At 34.1% G+C, this 20,073-nt stretch overlaps 1 protein-coding gene across 1 annotated transcript in view; it reads left to right on the forward strand.

Annotated features, from left to right (window-relative positions):
* Positions 1-20,073, forward strand: part of LOC108766226 (uncharacterized) — a 78,041-nt gene that overhangs the window by 36,366 nt on the left and 21,602 nt on the right. Inside the window, exon 2 of the mRNA XM_018515391.1 lies at positions 15,408-15,473. Coding sequence (XP_018370893.1) covers positions 15,408-15,473 — 66 coding nt within the window. The remainder of the gene's footprint in view (positions 1-15,407; positions 15,474-20,073) is intronic.

Below are 20,073 nucleotides of genomic sequence, written 5' to 3' on the forward strand. Positions count from 1 at the left end.
AAATTATTTAATAATACAATTAATTTTACAATTATATAAAAAGAATATAAAATATTGATATAAAGATTTTTTAGAAAGAAATATTTATATTTGGATAATTGCAAGAACTACCAAAATGACACTATCGAAATATATTCCTTTGCTATAGTATACAAATATATTTCTTGTACACCCGGTATATCGCGGTATTCGAGCCAAATTCTTGGGTGGTGGGGGGTTCCGGTTGCCTGGCTAGGCGCGCCAGAACAGAAGGTTGCTCGCGCCGGGTGGGGGAATGGTTGTGTACCGGGAGTGGTGCGGAGTTCCGGGCGTTCTTTTACCGGCTGAGAGTACCGCAGTCCGCTGATGGTGGGGGTCAAACCGTATCGAGTGGTGTTCGAAAGGGGGGCCGGGAGGGTGGAGCGAGCAGTCTGCGCGGCGGAACGACCGGCTGAGTGCGCGGTACGTCCCATCTAGATATCATGAGCCTCGTTTCACCAACGTGGTCCATTGTTATGTGCTCGAAAAGTACCGGCGGAGTACATTGTTGGTGGCACGCACGCGCGCACGACCTCCTTTGGTGACCTACGTCGTCGATGTCGTCCTCACCGTCGTCAAAGCTTCGTATACGCTGAACGGCCGTCGGCCTTTTTGAAGATTCCGCGCAAATTGCCCGGACCAACGATCAATGGTCGACCTTCGCGGCAGGATACGTTGTTCATTACCTGTTCTCCCCTTTTTTTTTATTTTCCTCGATCAATTACTTCTGTTCCCCGATATCAACATACGCGCTATTTAATTGAGTCGTGTTTTTCGCTATGTTCACTTGATCAACATATTGACGTTGAGAAATTTCATGGGATCTCACCATGAAAATTTAATGACTCGTTGTACGAAGTGATGACGTTATAATCACCTAATACTTTTTGGTGCTAGTGAGGATCATGTAGAGAACGAACAATACTTGCGTTTGACATATGGAGAGACCACAGTGAAAGTGACTAGAACACCTGTAGTGTAAACTTAGTAGATTTAGTTCGATTCATTTATCGAATTAAAAAATCTCCACTGGGGAAGATTCCATAATATCTGATTAGATGATACGCTGAAATTCAAGGTACGATATGGAGTTCATTTTTATTTATATTGGTCACAATTTTCATGTTATCGGAGCAAAATGCTAAATTTAACCGTAAATGTAAATATCACACGACGAAGATACTCCTGAATAATGAATTATAAACATCTTATAATACATATCTTATAATTATTGAAAGAACAAAATTATTTATACATCAATTTATAAAGAAGCACTAATATTGAATTTAATACACGAATGTCACGGAGAATCCGCGAGTGGGAAAGGTCGTGAAAAAATTGAGCTGTCCTAAGCGTGGGTTGGCGCCATGGTCGACCGTTAGACTTTCCCATTAGTTCGTTTACTCTACCAATTAGAGAATAGTTCTCGAGATGGGACAGAGTCACTGTGCAAAGTGCTATCGAATCTGTGTGTATAACGGTACGAAATTTTCAGAATCGCGACAAGGAAAACGTACGAAGAAATGTTTGATCCGTAATTGTCTTTGACAGAATTTTACATTCAATAGTCAAATATCATCTTTATTATTATGTACTTTACATTAGACTTCGTAAATCATTTTTTAGAGGATTTTTTTATTCTTATCCACACACTACAAAGATGGCACACTACGGTATGGCATACCAATCCAATTCGCTTATAATTTTTATAAAAATGAATATATTGTAAACTTTTTTTTCATCGAAATGACAGACACTAAAAAACATATTAGTACCGAACAAGTAAATACATACACTGAAAAAAGGTAGTTATAGCTACTAAATATTAAGGGAAATAGTTTCAACTAAATGTTCAGGTAATACAACTAAACATAACTTTACTTTTACGAATATTTAGTAAGTAATACCGGTAATACTTATTAAATATTTGTAAATTAAAGTTATGTTTAGTTATATTTCCTCAATAATTACCTCAATAGTTACATTTAGTTGAAACTGTTTTATTCAATATTTGATAGCTGTAACTAGACTTTTTTTCAGTACATGTACATTTACTTGGTACCAATATGCTTTTTAATGTCGTTATAACTTACAGCTATAAGACTTTTTTTTCAGTGTATCTTTATTAATAAAAAAATTATAAGCAATGAAAGAAGTATTAGCAAACATAGAAAAAAGAAAGTCAAGTATGCCATATCGAAAAGTTAACTCTATATTGTATTGTGTAATACATTAAATTGCATGGTTCAGTATGATATATAGAATGAAACGTTGTATGCGATGTTCATGCAGGAAGCTTTCTCACATTTATCACTGCATCGCGTTTTTTAATATTAGTTTAGAATTGTGTCATAATACACACGATTGAGTCTATTTACATTTAACCTTGCAATATTTACAAATTCGATAAACGATAAAATAGATCACGGAAACAATCATATGCTGTTATATGTTTAAGGGTCATAACGTTAAGCATTTACTAGTTTATGAAACCGAAAGTGTAATTTGGAAACAGTTTATTAGCTTTAGTTGGCTTCATGAGCATAAACGTGATTTACGTGCTTTCTTTATGCTTGTTTGCCAAGCATTTATTTAATTTGGGCATAAAGATTGTAATCAAAGATTGCTTTCATGTTGAATTTATTCTTATTTTAATATCCAATCTTTATAATTATGCATGAGAGAAAGCATTGTAATTTAATTTTATTTAGACTCGATGTTTGAAAAATTATATACTTAATGATGAATTACAATATTTTTCTCAATTTTGTCTACATTTGTGAATAAAATACTATTTTGTTTCTGTTAATGATCAGTAAATTCGTATAAAGAGCTCAACTTTGTATGTAGCTCACCAACCACATAGTCGTAATATTATGTATAATAATTATTACAATTTCGAACAATGTAACAGTGGTTATCAGGTTTCATAAAGTCTGGTTATTATTTTGCTTATAAACACCTGTATTCGTATTAGTACTCTCTCCGCGCGTGTTGTATATTTGGCTTTCCGGTTACGTATATTAGCTACTTCAAAGTTAATCATGAAAACTAATATACATATGTATATGTAGCTTCAAAATACTTTAATTTATTTTAGCTATACGTTCTTTTTGTTCTATTTTAGTCATTAACGTACGTTTCTTTTAATTTTAAACAAGACGATGAATTAAAGATAAGTAAACCTATCAATCAAATTGGTCATTGCAAAGAAGATAAACTGGATACGAGTTTTTCGTATTTCTATACAGAAGAGTTTAATAAAGCATATGTAAAGCATATGATTTATAAGTAATTAACGCGAACGTTTATTGTCGATCTTTTGTTCTTTCGTGACTAAATTAATTTACAGTTCTATTTAATTATTTGGATATCATCGTACTATGGCGTATCAATTTACAGCAAATATAGTAAATATAAAAATAAGTTGGTCAATATTCGTTATTGGCTCGTGCTCTTATCACAGTCTGACGTCACGTCCAGAGTTTCACTTATCTTCAAATTTTTTTATTCATACATGTCCACGAATCTACATAAGACTTGTGTTAGAACGTGTGTTATCAATCGTTACGATACGTGGTCAATAGATTTGGCCAAGTGAGCTTTTAAACTAAAATGTATGAAATCTTTATTACTATCTGTGGAGTAGTAAATGATTCGCTGTTCGTGATGAAAATTATCTCTAATCTTCGCACGTGATGTTTGTTCGTATGCAACTCGGTATCTATACATATATTTGGACTTGCGACAGGATATTGATATTTATACTTATTATTATATATATTTCTTGCGTTAAACATTTTTTCTCGCAAACCGAGCAATAAATATGTCATAGAGGTATGAAATCGCGCAATTAAAATAGCCATAAATTGTTTTACACAACATCAATTATACTGCTCACTCGTTGACGTCATTTCGAGACGAACAACATGTTACCTTCGAAGTTTCTAAGCTTCCGAGTTATTTCATTCAGTTTCGTATTTTTGTGTCTACATGATAAAGTGATTTGCACGCTCTAGCCATTCAGTATAGTGCACACACCTATTTAGCTCCCTGGTATCGGTAATATATTTGTAGCTTCAATCTCCTATGGGGTCATTCACGAGGATTTAAAGTCAATAATCTTGTTACAACTCACTACCGTTCACTTTTAAGAGAATAGTATACATAACCTCGTGGTAAGAGACACGATAAACCTTAAGTGTCGGTTTGCACGGTAATTCCTTCCTCCGCAACCATTATGAACGGTCGTTATCACATTACCTATTGACCTTATGAACAGGTGAAAGATGATTCTTGCTTCTTGTTTGTCACATTGAAACCTTATAATGAGTATTTCGATTAATGTAATTAATCAACAAGCTTTGGCAGTATATTACTGTACATTCTTCAACAATACAATGTTAATTAGACATTGTCCAAGTAATAAAATAAAACAAAAATTTAAGCAATATTTCAAAATAATAAACAATTAAAAATATTTAAGTATTTTACTTTGTTATATAACAAAAATTATTTATTTATTTTTAATTATAATGTACTTTTGATGAAAATAATGTCATAATTAACTGCAACTTTAATTTAAATTAATTTATTTATGAACAAAAAACTTCGATATTATATCTAAAAGTCAATTATTATCATAAAAATATTTATTTTTGATTTTTAAATTTAAATATAATGATTGTTTATATTTTTAAATGATATATTCAATATGTAAAATAGTTATAGGATTGTAACAATTTCTCATAGCTCTTTCCAAGTTTTTGGGAATTATTATTACTAGTTTTAATAAAAATATTGAAAAAAAATGAGAAAGTTTGAATAATTCAAATAAACAGAAACTAAAGATATTAAATTAAAATATCGCTGAAATTATTGATAATGCTATACTATCATCTGTTTTTTAAATATTCAATGCATTCTATGCTTTGCTTTTCCCAACAGTATACGTAGTGAAACAACATCGAGTGTAGCTTACTATCTTGTAGCAGCCATGCTGAAATCCATGATGGCCGTCCTGCATTCTATGAACGCCGCACCCCCTTGAATCCTACCAACAGCGTTTGCGAAGCTTCCATTTCCCATCCCTACTCTTAATCCATACTCCAATGGCAACTCCACTATACTCTGTCTCCGTCTTAACACCTATGTTCTCTTTTCCCATCGTCGACGGCCATCGTGGGTACGTGCGCGCGCATATCTGATTCAGTAGCTTTGCAAGACAGTGTCCGTGTATAGGGTGCTGTGTGCTTTATAATGTGCATTAGATTCAAAATTTTTAATATTTCGCCCAAAAAACTAAAAAATATAATTTTTTTAAATTAAAATATATAAATTAATTTATTATTATTTTACGTATTATTACTAATCAGTTTTAATGTTTATTGAGTATTTTGCAAAATAATTCCATATTGATCAATAGTTATTGCACATAAAAGAATGAAAATAATACTATCATTATTCATAGATGCTCGACGCGTCTGCTATATACTAATTCTAAGATTTTAGCTTGCTCTATTGACAGGTATATGAAATATATGTTTGACTGTTTTTTTATAGTAATCTTTATTATATATTTTTTTAATTGATATAATAAAACTATAATAAAGAAAATATATTTTTTAAGATATGAAAAAAATGAGTTAGGTGCGTTTTTATTTTGTTTACGAATTTTTTCTATTTTTTACTATATTTTTAAAATTTTACAATTTGCTATTTTAATTGTAGATACGGTTACAATAAGAATAATACAAAATTTTTAATTTTATATTTTTAAAAATGTAACGTTACTCCTTTATTAAATAAATATTAATTATTTTATTATTCAATATAAATTTAAGATGTAAAGACATAAATAGTATAAACGATATTGATATTTCAGATAACTGATTTATCGACTTTTCGTACGTGTAATATATTTTATTTTCAGTACATACGATATTCGTAATAACATAATTTTTATAAATTCTTTTTTGTAGTAACACGCCATAAAAAATTTTTTGTAGCGTATTGCTTCAGATAGTTTAAATATTTGATTTAAATTGGATCAGCAGTAGATAAAAATGCGTATATTACTTATGAAACGGACAATATAAGTTTTCTGCTGGTAAAGAAGGAAATAATGTTCGCAGTTTCTGTACCGACCTTTCCGAAACTTCCCATATCAACTGAGATATTGGTCATTTAGTTATGGAATATACCACCATTTATAAACTGCTAGGAAACCATGTTATATATGAGATACACATATGTAATTTTAATTTAATATTAAATATATTTTTCTGTTGTAGTATTACATAAAGTATCATGTTCCGTACGTTTAAACATTAGATTTTATATAAAAGTCATAGTTTATAAAACTTTATAAGATTTTCTATAACTAAAGTTGATTTATAATATATTCATATAAATTTACTTAAATTTTTATACTTATAAAAATTGGTAAAATATAATCAGTGATAGTATAATGAATAGAAAAAGTACGTTAATTAATTGTATACATCCCTTAGAGTTGTAAATATTAAATTGGTTATTTGTTAATTACTATCGCTAACAATAGCTTTTAGTGCTCAAAATAAGTAATTAATCACTAATCAATTTAATATACTTACATTAGATATTAAATTTCTCTAAGGAATATATACGAACAATTATAAGGAATATAAAAATTACTTCAAAGTTGCTGTATCTAAACAATTATAAATTTATCATAACTGTTACAGAATTTTATAATAAAAATTTTATTGCAGTTTTAATAATTAAAAAAACTGTTAAAATAAATTTATAATTTTTAAATTAAAATTTTGTTTGGAATATTAAAGAAATCTGTTGTCATTTTATCGAAACTTTAATTTTTGATCACAATTTGTACCGAGACGAGTAGAAGCAAAAAAAATCGTCTTTAGATGCGTTTTTACTGAGAAATTGCCCGCTTATTATTGGTTTACAACTTGCACATTTCCATCTTGTATAAATTTAGCATAATGCACAAAGAGGCAGCGCCGGCAACTATGTGCACACGTACGCAATCTTAACTAGCGAACACACCAAGTTTTCAAACCATGCGACGTACGCACGAGTTGTTAAAGGCGTACAGCAAACCGGCTAACTAACCGGCATGTGCGGGGATAATTACTGAGCTTGTCGGGCGCGATGTGGCTGACGTTATCAGGCATTCGCCTGGACGGTGATGGCCTGCGTACGTGAACGCGTCCACGTTATGCACGCATACACGCATATACACGCACTCGCATCGTATCACATTCGAAAGAGTAACGCAGAGAGGAAGAGAAAGGCAAGGCACGTTTTGGTACTTCGTATGTACGCCGTGTCTGCGAAGAAGGGAATAGCACGGGGAACTCGTGGAGTCTCGGAGGGGCATGAGAGGAAGTGCTGCGAGGCGTCGGCTTGAGAAGGGAGGGAATGATGGGGGTGAGAGAGAGAGAGAGAGAGAGAGAGAGAGAAAGGTGAAAGGGTAGAGATGGAAGATTCCAGCGAGTCCACGGTTAATTTGTAGCAGTGCGCACCTCTACGTCTCTCGTATATATTTTTCCAGTAGATCGTGCATCCACGTTCACGCGTGCACGGGTGTTTGTGATTCCCACGTGTTTTATGCTCCGTAGTTTCGCGTTTGCGCGCCGCGATTCGTCGGGAAGCGACGGTTACGGGGGTCATGGCGGAGATGGCGGAGAGGAGAAAGAGGGAAGGGGGGACCACCCAGGAACCGCGAGCGCCTTTCTTATTCGCGCACTTCCGCACGACGATATCTTAGGATGTTCTTCCTTCGGGCTCGTATCTCATCTTTCTGCCAGTCTTGTAACTCCAACGAAACAGGCTCGCCAAGATGAATGCTGACGCTGGGAATTGATGCTTCGATGTTGCTTTGGGAAATGATACATATATGTTATTCTACGAAATAAGATAATCGTACAAAATTGAGAAATTGATATAACGTCTTAAGTCCGGGCTGGAACATGAATTGCTTACGTAAATTAAGATAAAAGTGGTTGCCGCTATTTCAAATATAAAATATTTTAACGCAGCAGAGAGAAATAGAGCATTCTATATCAAAGAAAGCATCATTATCTGCATATTTCACAATACTTTAATATTATAGTTGTAAGGGTATATAGAAAAATTAATTAGCAAAACTAACTAATAAACAGAGGACGTACCAATATTTTTTATAATACCACGAGATCGTTCGGTTTTACACTATTATTTAATAAAATCTTTTTACACAAAATCACTTTTTTGTAATTCATAAACTCTCTCGATATTTTGTAAGTGCAAAAAAATGTGCGCCTCACTATGAATGTTACGATTTTTCTCTACTTTAAAAAAATCTTTTATCATTTAACTATAACGTCATTTTGGTGCCAGGCAGCTAGTTGCTACCATCGATTTCCGGGCACCAGAGGCGCGCCTGCGCAGGCAGGAATACTCCCTCGCTTGAGACATTCTCATATCCTCCCACCAGCTAACGTCAATATTGAAGTCACTAATATCTCCGCGAGAAGCTGAAGTACGTTTTAATACTTATGACATAAATTTTTTTTTGAATAACTTTAATAAAACGTAAAATGCACACGTTTTATAATTTATCTTTAAATTCTTTGAAGAGAGAATCTCTCGAGAATGTTTTTATTAATCGTATTAATTATTCTTTAAGATTAGTTGTAGAAGCGATAGTAAACCTGCATATACAAAAAATGTAAGCGCTAATATTATTATTCATGTATCCGTCATATAGAGTAAAAGATTTATTTTAGCTAATAGATAAGGGATAGTATAACGTGATACCAAAACTATCAAATGAAAAGCAACGCCAACTCTTAATTTTTTCCCGACTTATTTGGTGAAACTAGCCAACCCTTTTAACGTTCGTAATCCCTGTAGCCTCCATGCGGGCGTTCCATTATCTGGCCATCTTTATTCACCTCCGCACTGGGATCGAGAACTGAACAGAAGTGTAAGAGGAAAGGGAGAGAGGGCGAGAGAACGAGAAGCGGAGGATGACGTGAGGAGGGCCAGGATGGATCGAGGTGGGTTTTATGAGCGCGCACAAATCTCCTCATCAAGCTCCCGCAGGATCCGACGCCCGACATGGGGGCTGGAAATTGCAGGGCGGGTTTTGCCATCGTTTCGGTGGAGGTAGAGGGAGAGAGGTTCGTCGGGCACACAAATGAGGCAGCTTGATTCCAATTATTCAGTAAATTAAATACGGAGGGGGGGAGTTGGACTTTACGGTCTTCCGAGTTTCAGCGTTGTACAAAGCAGTGAATCTGACGGGGGTGGAGAGAAAGGGTTGAAACCGCACGCCGCTATTGTATCTCGTCGCGAGGGTTGCACAGGATGGGCTCCAGTTATCTATGGTTAATACCCGCTGTTGGGATGAATATGCGTGAGCGGAGAGAGGTTTGGCCTTATACTAACATAGGGGAAATTTACCTTCGGTAAATTGCCATGACTGTTTTTTTACATTGTTGTCGAGCTCCCTTAAAATTCGTAGGTACATACAGAATTAACTTCACGAAACGATCTTCTTGCACATTGAACTGCATATTAAACTCCATGATAAGCAAAATGGATATTTACTTTAATCTGTTTACTTTTTCTTTCAAAATTCTTACACTATTGCTAATAATTAATATACATGTATAATTATAACGGATAAATATTCTTTTCACAATAATGTGTTAAAAGTATGCAAAACTATTACTCAAAGTATTTTTCTGTATTATTCATGATTATTCGTAAACATAAATATAGCCGTCGCGTTTGCGTCTATTCTTCAGCTTTCCAAGCGATTATATAAAAGTTTCCTCGATCACCGGCTAGCTGCTTTAATTCGTATTTTCTTTGGGGACTACGCTTCGTCTTTTACGAGCGCGTATTTCTCTTCCCTATCCTACAGTTGGAAACGAGCTGAGTTTTCCCTCTTTTTCCTCTGCCACCCCTCGTCTTTACTCTACCTTCTTCCGAATCGCCTTGTGCAGTTCCGCCGAGTACTCATCATGTTCATTCTTTTGTCTGCTTGCTGTTATTTTATCAGCCAGACGAAGGTTTTAAGATTTTAACGAAGATCTTAGGATTTGTTAGACAAAATACGATTAGAACACAAAAGAATAAAAGTTTTAACAAAATTATAAGTACGTCTAAATGTTTTACGCAAACAAATTGCAAGGCGTCGACAAAATCCTCTCGTTTTGTTTGATATTTAAATTGCTCTAAACTTATAAATGAAAATTTTATAAAAATATCTTTGTGCAAACGTTTGTATGTATGTTGACACAATCCTATTATTATGTATAGTAGGCTTTATTTTGATGGCGGACATAAATTTAAATGCGTAGCTTCGAATCGCGGAAGCATAAATTGTTTCGTAAGGAGGGATTGCCTGACAAAATTCTTCAAGCTCGAGAGGACATTTTGTAGAAACTCGCAAGGGACGAAGGCGTGTTTAACACTTGTAAAATATGAGATGCAACCAGAGACACAGTTGCTCGGCCCGACGTCCGGAGGGTGACGTTTCTCCAAACATCGTATAATCGTATTCACGTGGACCCCCTCGACAAAAAGGGGAAACGCGATCGAAGTCACGCAGGAGAATTTCGTATAGGAGCGTCCGGGGCGGTTCCGCGGTGACTGAAGAAGTTTATAATCCATGACGTTTCCGGCTCTGCGAGGGCGAGCGAAGAGGCTTCTCTTACATCTCTCCCGAGCTCGAGCAAGGATAACGAAGCGCCTTAGATTATGACCAGCTGCATCCACGTACATTCTGAAATGCGGCGACGAGAACAGTATGCAAGCTAAGACCATTTTTAAAAATGGCCACCACAACCCGAGATGCCATTTGCGTTCGCTGGAAGCTCGTCCTTTTCTTCAGGGATGGCGGCGATAAACACTCAGATTATCTGCATCCTGCTTAACGGTGGACATCTTTCGTTGGAGCTACGTGCTGGTCGAGCCGACTGAGAAATGCGTTGCATTCCATTCGGTGAAGCACTTGTACACCAACACACAGGCTGTCCGGGGTGACATGAGTACGAGCTAGCAGCGTCGTATATTCGGGAGAATATTTCCGTCGGTGCACGCTTATGCCAGCGGAATCGCCGACGCAACGCCACGCAGCACAAAATAAATGCATCTAGTTGAGATATGTTATCCCTTAAAAATATGTTCCTGTTTTCTCCTTTTATCAGATTTGGATCCACCCATATATTTTGTGAACGTCTGGATACTTAAGTTGATAGCGGTTAATTATTCTCTGTCGAAAATGGAATGTCAGTCCGACGAGAAAAAAATGCGTACCCGTCGATATCTGATCCATATCGCTATTTCGGCGCCAGGGTGCATTCTCAGTATAGATTTTATTTGAAGCTCCTAAGATAATAATTGACAAAACGAAACGTACGTGATGTATAGTTATTTTTAAGGAGAAATATTACCATTGAAAAGAAATACGTTTAGCTTCTTTATACTGTTAAATCTGTAGTGTCAAATTTAGTCTAATGTGAGTCGTCACTGTTCCTACTCAATTATCGTTATTTTATGCTAAAACAATGGTTATATTGGACACTGTACAGTGTCAATTTGACTATATGATACTGTATAGTGTCAAATTGATACGATATAGTGTCAAATTTAATTATCATTGTAGTATAAAATAACGATATACCTAATAGGAGCAGTGGAGAGTCACGCTAAGTCAAATTTAACACTACCAATTTTAAGAGAGGATAGATTTAACAGTGTATAAAGCAGCACCTACAATGAGATTGTAAGGCGTAAATTTTAAGCTTTAAGCTCTAAGCCATAAGAAGTTGACCAATCACAATCGAATGTAAGGAGAATATGATTGGTCAATTTCTTACGGCTTAGTACTTAAAGCTCAAGTTTTACGCCTTAAAATCTCATTGTAGGAGCTGAAAACTCGTGCGTACGGGAATGAAACTCAATTTCACGAATTTTCACGGAAACGTTCGTTGGTACATTTGAGATTATGACTACACACGATATCTTCGTTCCCATACTCCTCCTATCGTCGACAATGTTCTTGGATTTTTCGAATATTCCATCAACGTACGGAAGTCGTATATTACAAACCGAGAATGTACGCGCTGCGAAGGCCCGAGGCGTGCTTCGCATGCTAGCGATTACTTTTACCTTCGTCCTTTCGTCTTAGCAGGCGGTAAGTGAGTAAGCAGTCCTACCTTTGGCCTGCCCTCCGTGAGTCTCTAGGTCCACCCTTTTTCGTTCCCTCCTATCCAACCGCCGTTCTTTTCCTTTCCCGTTTCACATCTACCTGCATTTTTAGTGTCGAATCAACGGATTGGTAGTCGATTACCGATACCTAAAGCTTATGGTAGGTGAAAATACGACAAGCTCTGACAGTATGCCTATTCTCATTACAAGTTTCGTACACGTAACATGCGATAAAGTTAGACTTTATTTATTATTATTTATGTCACAACATATTAACGCAGGTATGCATTCGATGTACATCTAATGCTGTTTTCTCCATAGAAATTTTCTTCTAACCAACATTTGAAAGCATTTGGAAATAACAGTTTAAATCATGCGATATATATGATTATACCAAAGAGCTGTCGCAAAACTGCAAACGTAAATTTAAAGAAAAATTATATTTTTAATTTTGTAAAATAAATGTCTGAGTCGTCTACTTTATAACTATTTATAGAGCATCACTTCTTATTCGGTTCATTTTCCAATTTCTTTTACCTACCGTTATTATATAAACTAATCCTGCAATCGCGTAGATCGGCGCCAATAAGTAGACTGAAATGAAAGATTGACATAAAAATAACGTACATCTCAGGCGCCGTCTACTGTCGTGATAGTATTATGGCCTTTCGATTTATGACGTCACACGTGAAAGGATGATTGCCTTTTGCGATGAATGGATGTCGAGGGGAAACATCGAATGAAGTGACTAATCTTACTTGATCAATTAGACATACAGCACGGAAATGCAAACGTTATTAAAGTTACTTTGTTATGAAAATCATAGATATGAAAACAGACACGTTTTGTTAAAGTTGAACAATATTTAATTATATTTTTTTTATTTACTATTTAGAGACACCTTAATTTTTTATTTCGCTAATATGTTCTACTAATTTTGTTTTATTAATGAGGCATATTATACTCACTATATTCATTTATATATTAAAAAATGATTTTCTCATATAAATACATATTATAATCGTTATTTAGTCGTAGATTTATTCTATTAATATTTAATTTCAAATGAATAATTTACAAAATTGATGACAAAATGCATTGTGTTAAAATAATTGCAGTAACTCTATAAGTCTATAAGTTATATAAATTTTGAGATAAGTATGTTTAATTATATATTAATGAAATACTGACTACAGTCTATCAAAATTCTAATTAATAAATATAAGTACATTTGTTTGTGTCATACGACTGTTGGAACGCCGAGAACATATTCATATAAGTGACACGTAACATTGCTTACGTTTTTTTGTAATAAATTAGCGTAAAAATATTTTATTGCAAGCGTATTATAATATATTCCAATTAGAAATACAAAAAAATGTAAAGTTATATGTTGGCGAACAATGCCAATCGTCGTCCGTCGGACAGCGTCGAAATGGCGGTGCGAGTTCTCAGTCTAAAATATCTTACTTTCATTATTATTTATCCTTTATTAATAATAATTAGATTAACATTAGATTTTACGATATTATAATACTCGTAAGCTGCAATATTATGTCTTTATAAAAAGATAGATATTTTTTCATATTGAACAGTATATAAAACTCTTGAAAAAATTAACATTATTAGAACAAATATCATCTTATAATAATTGCACGAGTTTTTTTCTGTATTATAATCATATTACGATATCTGCGCTCTAAACGATAGAATAAGATGCAAAGTATGATTCATATTGCCGTCGGCATTTTGTCCGACGGCGCTTTGCTTACTCGAGAGAAATGAGAATTAAACTAAAGTTTGTTTATTTAAAATTTAAATTAATATCAATTTATTATATCTGCATAAAATATAATGACGTTGGTTATTGCAATGACACAATTTAGTTACTTGATTGTACGACTCTGATAAAAAAATTATTCAACTATTTAATAATCTCTATTAAATTTAATCGCGTTTTATCATGTTTTTACAACGTGTAGTTATAATCTGTAGAGAGTTAGGTGTTTAGTTTGTCATGAATTTCAAAGAACGTTTGTCTGACAGGGGAAATTGTCAAAGTTTCCGTGCTGAAGGCCGAACGGACAATCGAGAAATCGCTGTAAATCACTGAATTTTTTCGTCCTCTATTGGGAGGGTCCTTCCGCCAATACTCCAATTTTTTTTTTAACGACCCGCGTTCACCGAAGCGAATAGAGATTCAAGGACTCGCTGCAGACATTGCGTTGATTCTTTTCATCTATATCATGTTCCTCCAATGCGTCCCGAGAAGCAGTTCTCAGTTTTCGTTTTGACAGCACGGTGTGCTGACGTTCTTTGCACGGTGTTTCAATAAAATATTGTGAATATATTTATATATAAACGATAAGAGCAACTTCGTGATTCGCTATGTTTACCGACGCCATTAGATTCCGACGGCTTCTTTGTCATTTCTTTAGTTTGTCGACAATAATTGATATTCAGGTAACTCTTTTATCATTAAATTGTGTGAAAGTTTAATATAGATTTGTACTTAATTAATTTGATGCAATGACGAATGCGCTTAGGTATATGTTGGTTTATTCATTAAATATATCTTTTATGAAAAATGAATGAGTATATCAAATATCTAAAAATGATTATGTAATTTAAATAATATAATTTAAATTGACATAAGTTTTAGATACATTTAATATTAATTTCAAATAAAGGTATACTAAAAATCTTTTTGTATTGATTAACTGATTTTCCGTAATGGAAATTTCATGAATTTAAAAGTAATAAATGTTATTATTGAGAATGAAAAGGAAGATAAAGTTCATTGAGTTAAAATTATTGATAATAGAAGTAAATGTAATACATTTTGTGTACAGAAGTCGTACACAAAAATGTTTGTAAACGTATTTTTTTTATCAATTAATGAAATTAAATATGAATTTAAATTACGAGTACTACATAATATTTTTAATAAATTCGGTATATTTTTACAATAATGTACATTACAATTATAATCATGATAAGTAATTATTTTGCGAGAGAAGATATTTAATTTTTTAAATAATTATAGACTAATATTTCTTATTGTTTTTTTTTTTAATTAAACAACTTTTATTAATGATAATATTTAATAACATCTGCGCAGAATTTATCGACGAATGCCTTGAAAACATTCGAGTATTAATACTTAGTTTTTATTGCAGGATTCCTCATGTGGCGAAGAAGAATTATCGCCATTGGTTCACCACCCCACTTGCGGCTTATCAAAGGTAAGTGTGTACAATAAGAAATAATTTATAACTCAGCCGTACAAAGTAATGAAAGAAGATCGTAGCTAATTAAAAAAAAAAGAATTGAACCCACTTATCCATGAAACAAGAGTTACAGCATTCTTTAATGACACGAGAATATGCTATCTAACGAATTTCACTAAAATACGTATTAATTTAATAGTAACTAATTGGAACATCCTATAAACGATTTCAGTATTGTATTTCTTAATTATTTAATTAAATACATCCTAATAATTTATGTGGATAATATTGTATGTAATAAATTTGAGTTCTATGTATTTTTAATTATTCATATAAAATATGGATATAACAGAATATAACGTGGCGATTTTTGATTAGTTATTGTGATATTTCTAATAAATTCATATAGATTGATTTAGCTCAAATAATATTATATCTGTAAGTTGAGTTATGAATAATTTTTTTATATATGTTCAGACTATAAAAAAATAGAAAACCAATACTATATACAATATGAAAAATGACTCGTTATTAGATTGTTAAACATATGTATATATAGATTAATGTTTTTTTACATAATATTATCCACGGTTGAAAATAAATCTGAAGACGTAGATAAAAAGAGATACATCTTACAATTAGTAGAAAGTGCTATTTTGTTGGTTGCGAGAATTTACAACGCAATACAGGATAGGACGATTATTCTTTGGAGGAAATTATAGTAATAAAGAGACAAACGCACGCATACAGATAAAAAATGGAGTCATTATTTCTGACGGCAATTAGGCAAATAGATAGCAAAACATGAAAACAATTGAGGAACATGAACAATCATAGGAAATTCCTAATAAGCGCAATACACTTTCTAGACGCTAACATATTATCTACACTTTCATGTTCCAAAATGTTCCATAAAAAACGCACTTTACAGCAGAACAATATTCATTTATCAAAAATTGGAATAATCTTTGGACAGATACCAACACTTCAATAGCTCTAATTGATAGCTTCGTTCGATATCTCGATTCGATAGTTTTTCAAATATAAACATTTGAGAAAATAATTACTATAACAGAAAGAATTCTCCCTTCTATTTAAATTAAAAATGGCATACCATTCTCACTTTATTTTTTTTTTAATTGCAACATGGAATTTAGTCTCAAAAATATTTAGTGTCAACAGTTTAATTTTCTAAGCAACGATAATATTTTTAAAAAATTTTGCATTCGAAGAAGAGAAAAATGATATGAACATCTTTACATCAAATATTATGATGTGTAAAAATATCATAATATTTTTGAAGCAATCTCGAAATTATCCCGATAAGCGGATGTGGCTTATTTATAGCCGCATCTTTCCTTCAGTCGTATCTTTCCTCCCCTTGGTACTAAAATCATTAAATTAATCTGAAGAGCAGAAATATATGACGCATCGAATTGCATTACTGTATTACGGGGGATTTAATAACATGGCTCTAAGACATATACGTGCTTATGACATTCCTAAGAAATATTATAACACATATTTATAAAAATATATTTGTTCTACTATTGAAAATTACAAATCTGAAAAAATTTTTTATGATATGCTATTTCTCAACGAATTTTCTAATCTAAATAATAAAAATTCTGTTCCAATTATTGAATTTCAATATAATCACAAAGTACAATTCTTTATCTATTTGATGTAATCGTTTGATATCAATAACTTATAAAATAATGAAAAAAATATTGCACGCGTATTATATTTTGTATTACATTTTCTCTTTATGTTCTATTGAACATAATGAAAGAAACATCAAAATCTCTCTCTCTCTCTCTCTCTCTCTCTCTCTCTCTCTCAGAGATAATTCAGAAATGTTACATTTAAATGACGCATAGCTTTTTATAACGCTATTATCGATGTTTGATGATTCACTTACTTAAAATCAGGAATCAGGAAAGGCAATAAAATTTTGTTTCCAAAAATTTCGATCGTGCTTCGGTTCTCCACCTCCGGAACGCTAAAAGGATCTTATCATCAACTGCGTGTCGGCCGCGATTGGAGTGCAATTTCGTTCCGCGGCACACGCATATCACGTTCAGCATGTTGTGTGTCTCTTCCTCGGGAGAGACTGTCGACCATTATTTACGCCCGCGTACGAGAGAGTTGCTCATTTTATAAGGTGATAAAGGCGAGTCTCTTCAGCGCAAGCCTCTCTCTCTTTCTCGCTCGCGCGCGCGCTAGAATGGCAAGAAGCAGCGTTGAAAGTGGTCCAGGACACGCGAACCGACATGCAAAACTCGGCTCTGGCACCAAGTATATGCGTATACACGGACCGTCGGACATTGGACGTTGTTGCTGGCGCACTTGCACATCGTAGAAGAGGACCGCTTAAAGTGTATTCATTACGGACGACGCGGCTCTCGTCGGCTCTTGCGAACGCGCAGCAGTCGGTTCTGCTTGTCCCTCGAATGGCTATCATGAAGCCATTAACTTTATTATACCGAGCCATTAACTTAAATATTACGACTCGCGTGTCGCGCAGCTTCGGGCTGTCTGATTTATCGCCCGGGGAAGATCGTGATGTAACTTAAACGCCCGGTATGTTTTTGTCGCGCCCGCCACCGTGTTTCACCTGTCGGGCACTGACGAGAAGAGGAGAGATCTAGGTGCTTGGTATCACGACGTTATAGCACTACGTGATCAATTAAGAATGACCATGTTACGCAACATTCGATAAGACTGCCAAGCGTGAGTCAGCGATTCACTCGCGCGATTCAGATCAGAGGTTCTTATCGATTGTTGCGTCGCAGCTCCAGTCATGGGAGAAAATCTTTAGAGATCTAAACTCGACTGAAACGATGATACTGATCTTAAATTTAAGGTATTTTTCGAATATGATAGAGAAGTGTCGATAAGAAAGAATAAATTATGGTTGTATACCTAATACAATTAGTATTGAAATTCTAATGAGAAGAAAGAGAGAGAGAGAGAAAAATCTCTGTCGATTATTTATATCAGACATAGTCAAGTGAACAAAGAAACCTGGGTACCTGTTCAGAGAAATGGTGCCCGTAAAAGAAAAAAATAGCAAAGAAGGTGACATGTTTCGCTGAAAGGGTGAGGTGGGTTTTATATGAGAGTCAAGATTCGAAATGAGGATTTACGAGCGGGACGCAAGAGACAACATTGTTTCAAATAAGACGTCTTGAGACTAACCTTCGAATCCTATCTACCTATAGTAGTGATCGCTCGTAGTTATACTTGGAAAGAAGATACCACCATCACATGTAAAAGATACTCTAGGACGAAAGTAGATGTGAGAAGAAAGATCGCGCGAAGATCGAAAGATAGTTGTAGAAAAGATGCGCGTGAGAAAGAAGAAAAATGAAAGAAGAGAATTAAGGCGGAGATAAGGCAGATCGAAAGCGAGGCGTGGGAGAGATCGAGATGAGGATGGTCCCTCAACAAAGAACGAAAGGGATCCTGAAAACAAAGAGAACGATTTGAGAGACGAAGAAAAGAGGACAGAGGGAGCGAGCCAATGAATATGGCAGAGGAGTGATGGGAAGGGTTTTCCTCTTCGACCCGTGTCTATGTGGGCCTATTAAGTATGTAAATGGAATATATTATATTCCTCGACACGCTTGTCGGTGTGCATCACATTCGAAGATCTCTTCGTAAACGAGGGAAGAGCGATAGCGTGCGCGCATACGCATCAACATCTTCATGAACTTGTTATTATACCAAGCAGCAGGATAATCAAAGAGCGGCTCCTATGTGCGGCCACTCGTTGTAGTTAGTGGGCTTTCCTCGTTTCTTCGGCTTTCTTTTTGCTCTTCTGCGCGCCACTCTTCCACTCGACTGATCAACACGGCGTATCATTTTATCACGGTTGATCCTTCCGTTTGCAATTTACATTCTTGTTACCTTACCTTCGGAACCGTTTTCTACAGCAAATTTTTAAAAACTTGAATCTGTAATTATCACGCAATCCTACTTCTCTTGCGTTAAATCCGTGTAAAAAGATTTGTTAAATATTGTAAGAAGAAATCATATGTGTTTTGAAATAAACCTTTAATTATCTTAAGTCAATATGAAGAACTGCATATGTTCAACTGCATATCATTCAGATTTACTTCTTCGATGATTGTAGACTTTTGAGTTTTACTTATAACATAACTATACTATTGTGAGGTCGTAACTGCAAGTAGGTATACAAAGTACATATCTAGTTTGATCACTTAAACACGATTTTTCATTATCTGGTTAACTTGTGGTTAAGCTTAACCTGATGTTTCATCCAATGAGCTTCATCCATGATATTATCATAGATGAAGCCTATTGGATAAAATATCAGGTTAAGTCTAACCATAAATAAACCAGACAATGAAAAACCGGGCCTTAGATGTGTACAAAAAATAATGTATCCAAGATAACATGCTAACATTCTTAAAAACAAGAACTGAAAGAATTAATATTAATTTGATTGAAAATAGCGCGAAGAAGTTTACATCTTTTATTCAATATAGAATTTTGAAATTCTTTTTATTAACGATAGATGAAGTAGCTAGTTAAACTTGAGATAATCAAGTGCCTGCATATATGGTGTTTCGTAAATTTTCCAGCGGTC

This window comes from Trachymyrmex cornetzi, unplaced genomic scaffold, assembly GCF_001594075.2.
Source record: "Trachymyrmex cornetzi isolate Tcor2-1 unplaced genomic scaffold, Tcor1.1 scaffold579, whole genome shotgun sequence".
NCBI lineage: Eukaryota > Metazoa > Arthropoda > Insecta > Hymenoptera > Formicidae > Trachymyrmex > Trachymyrmex cornetzi.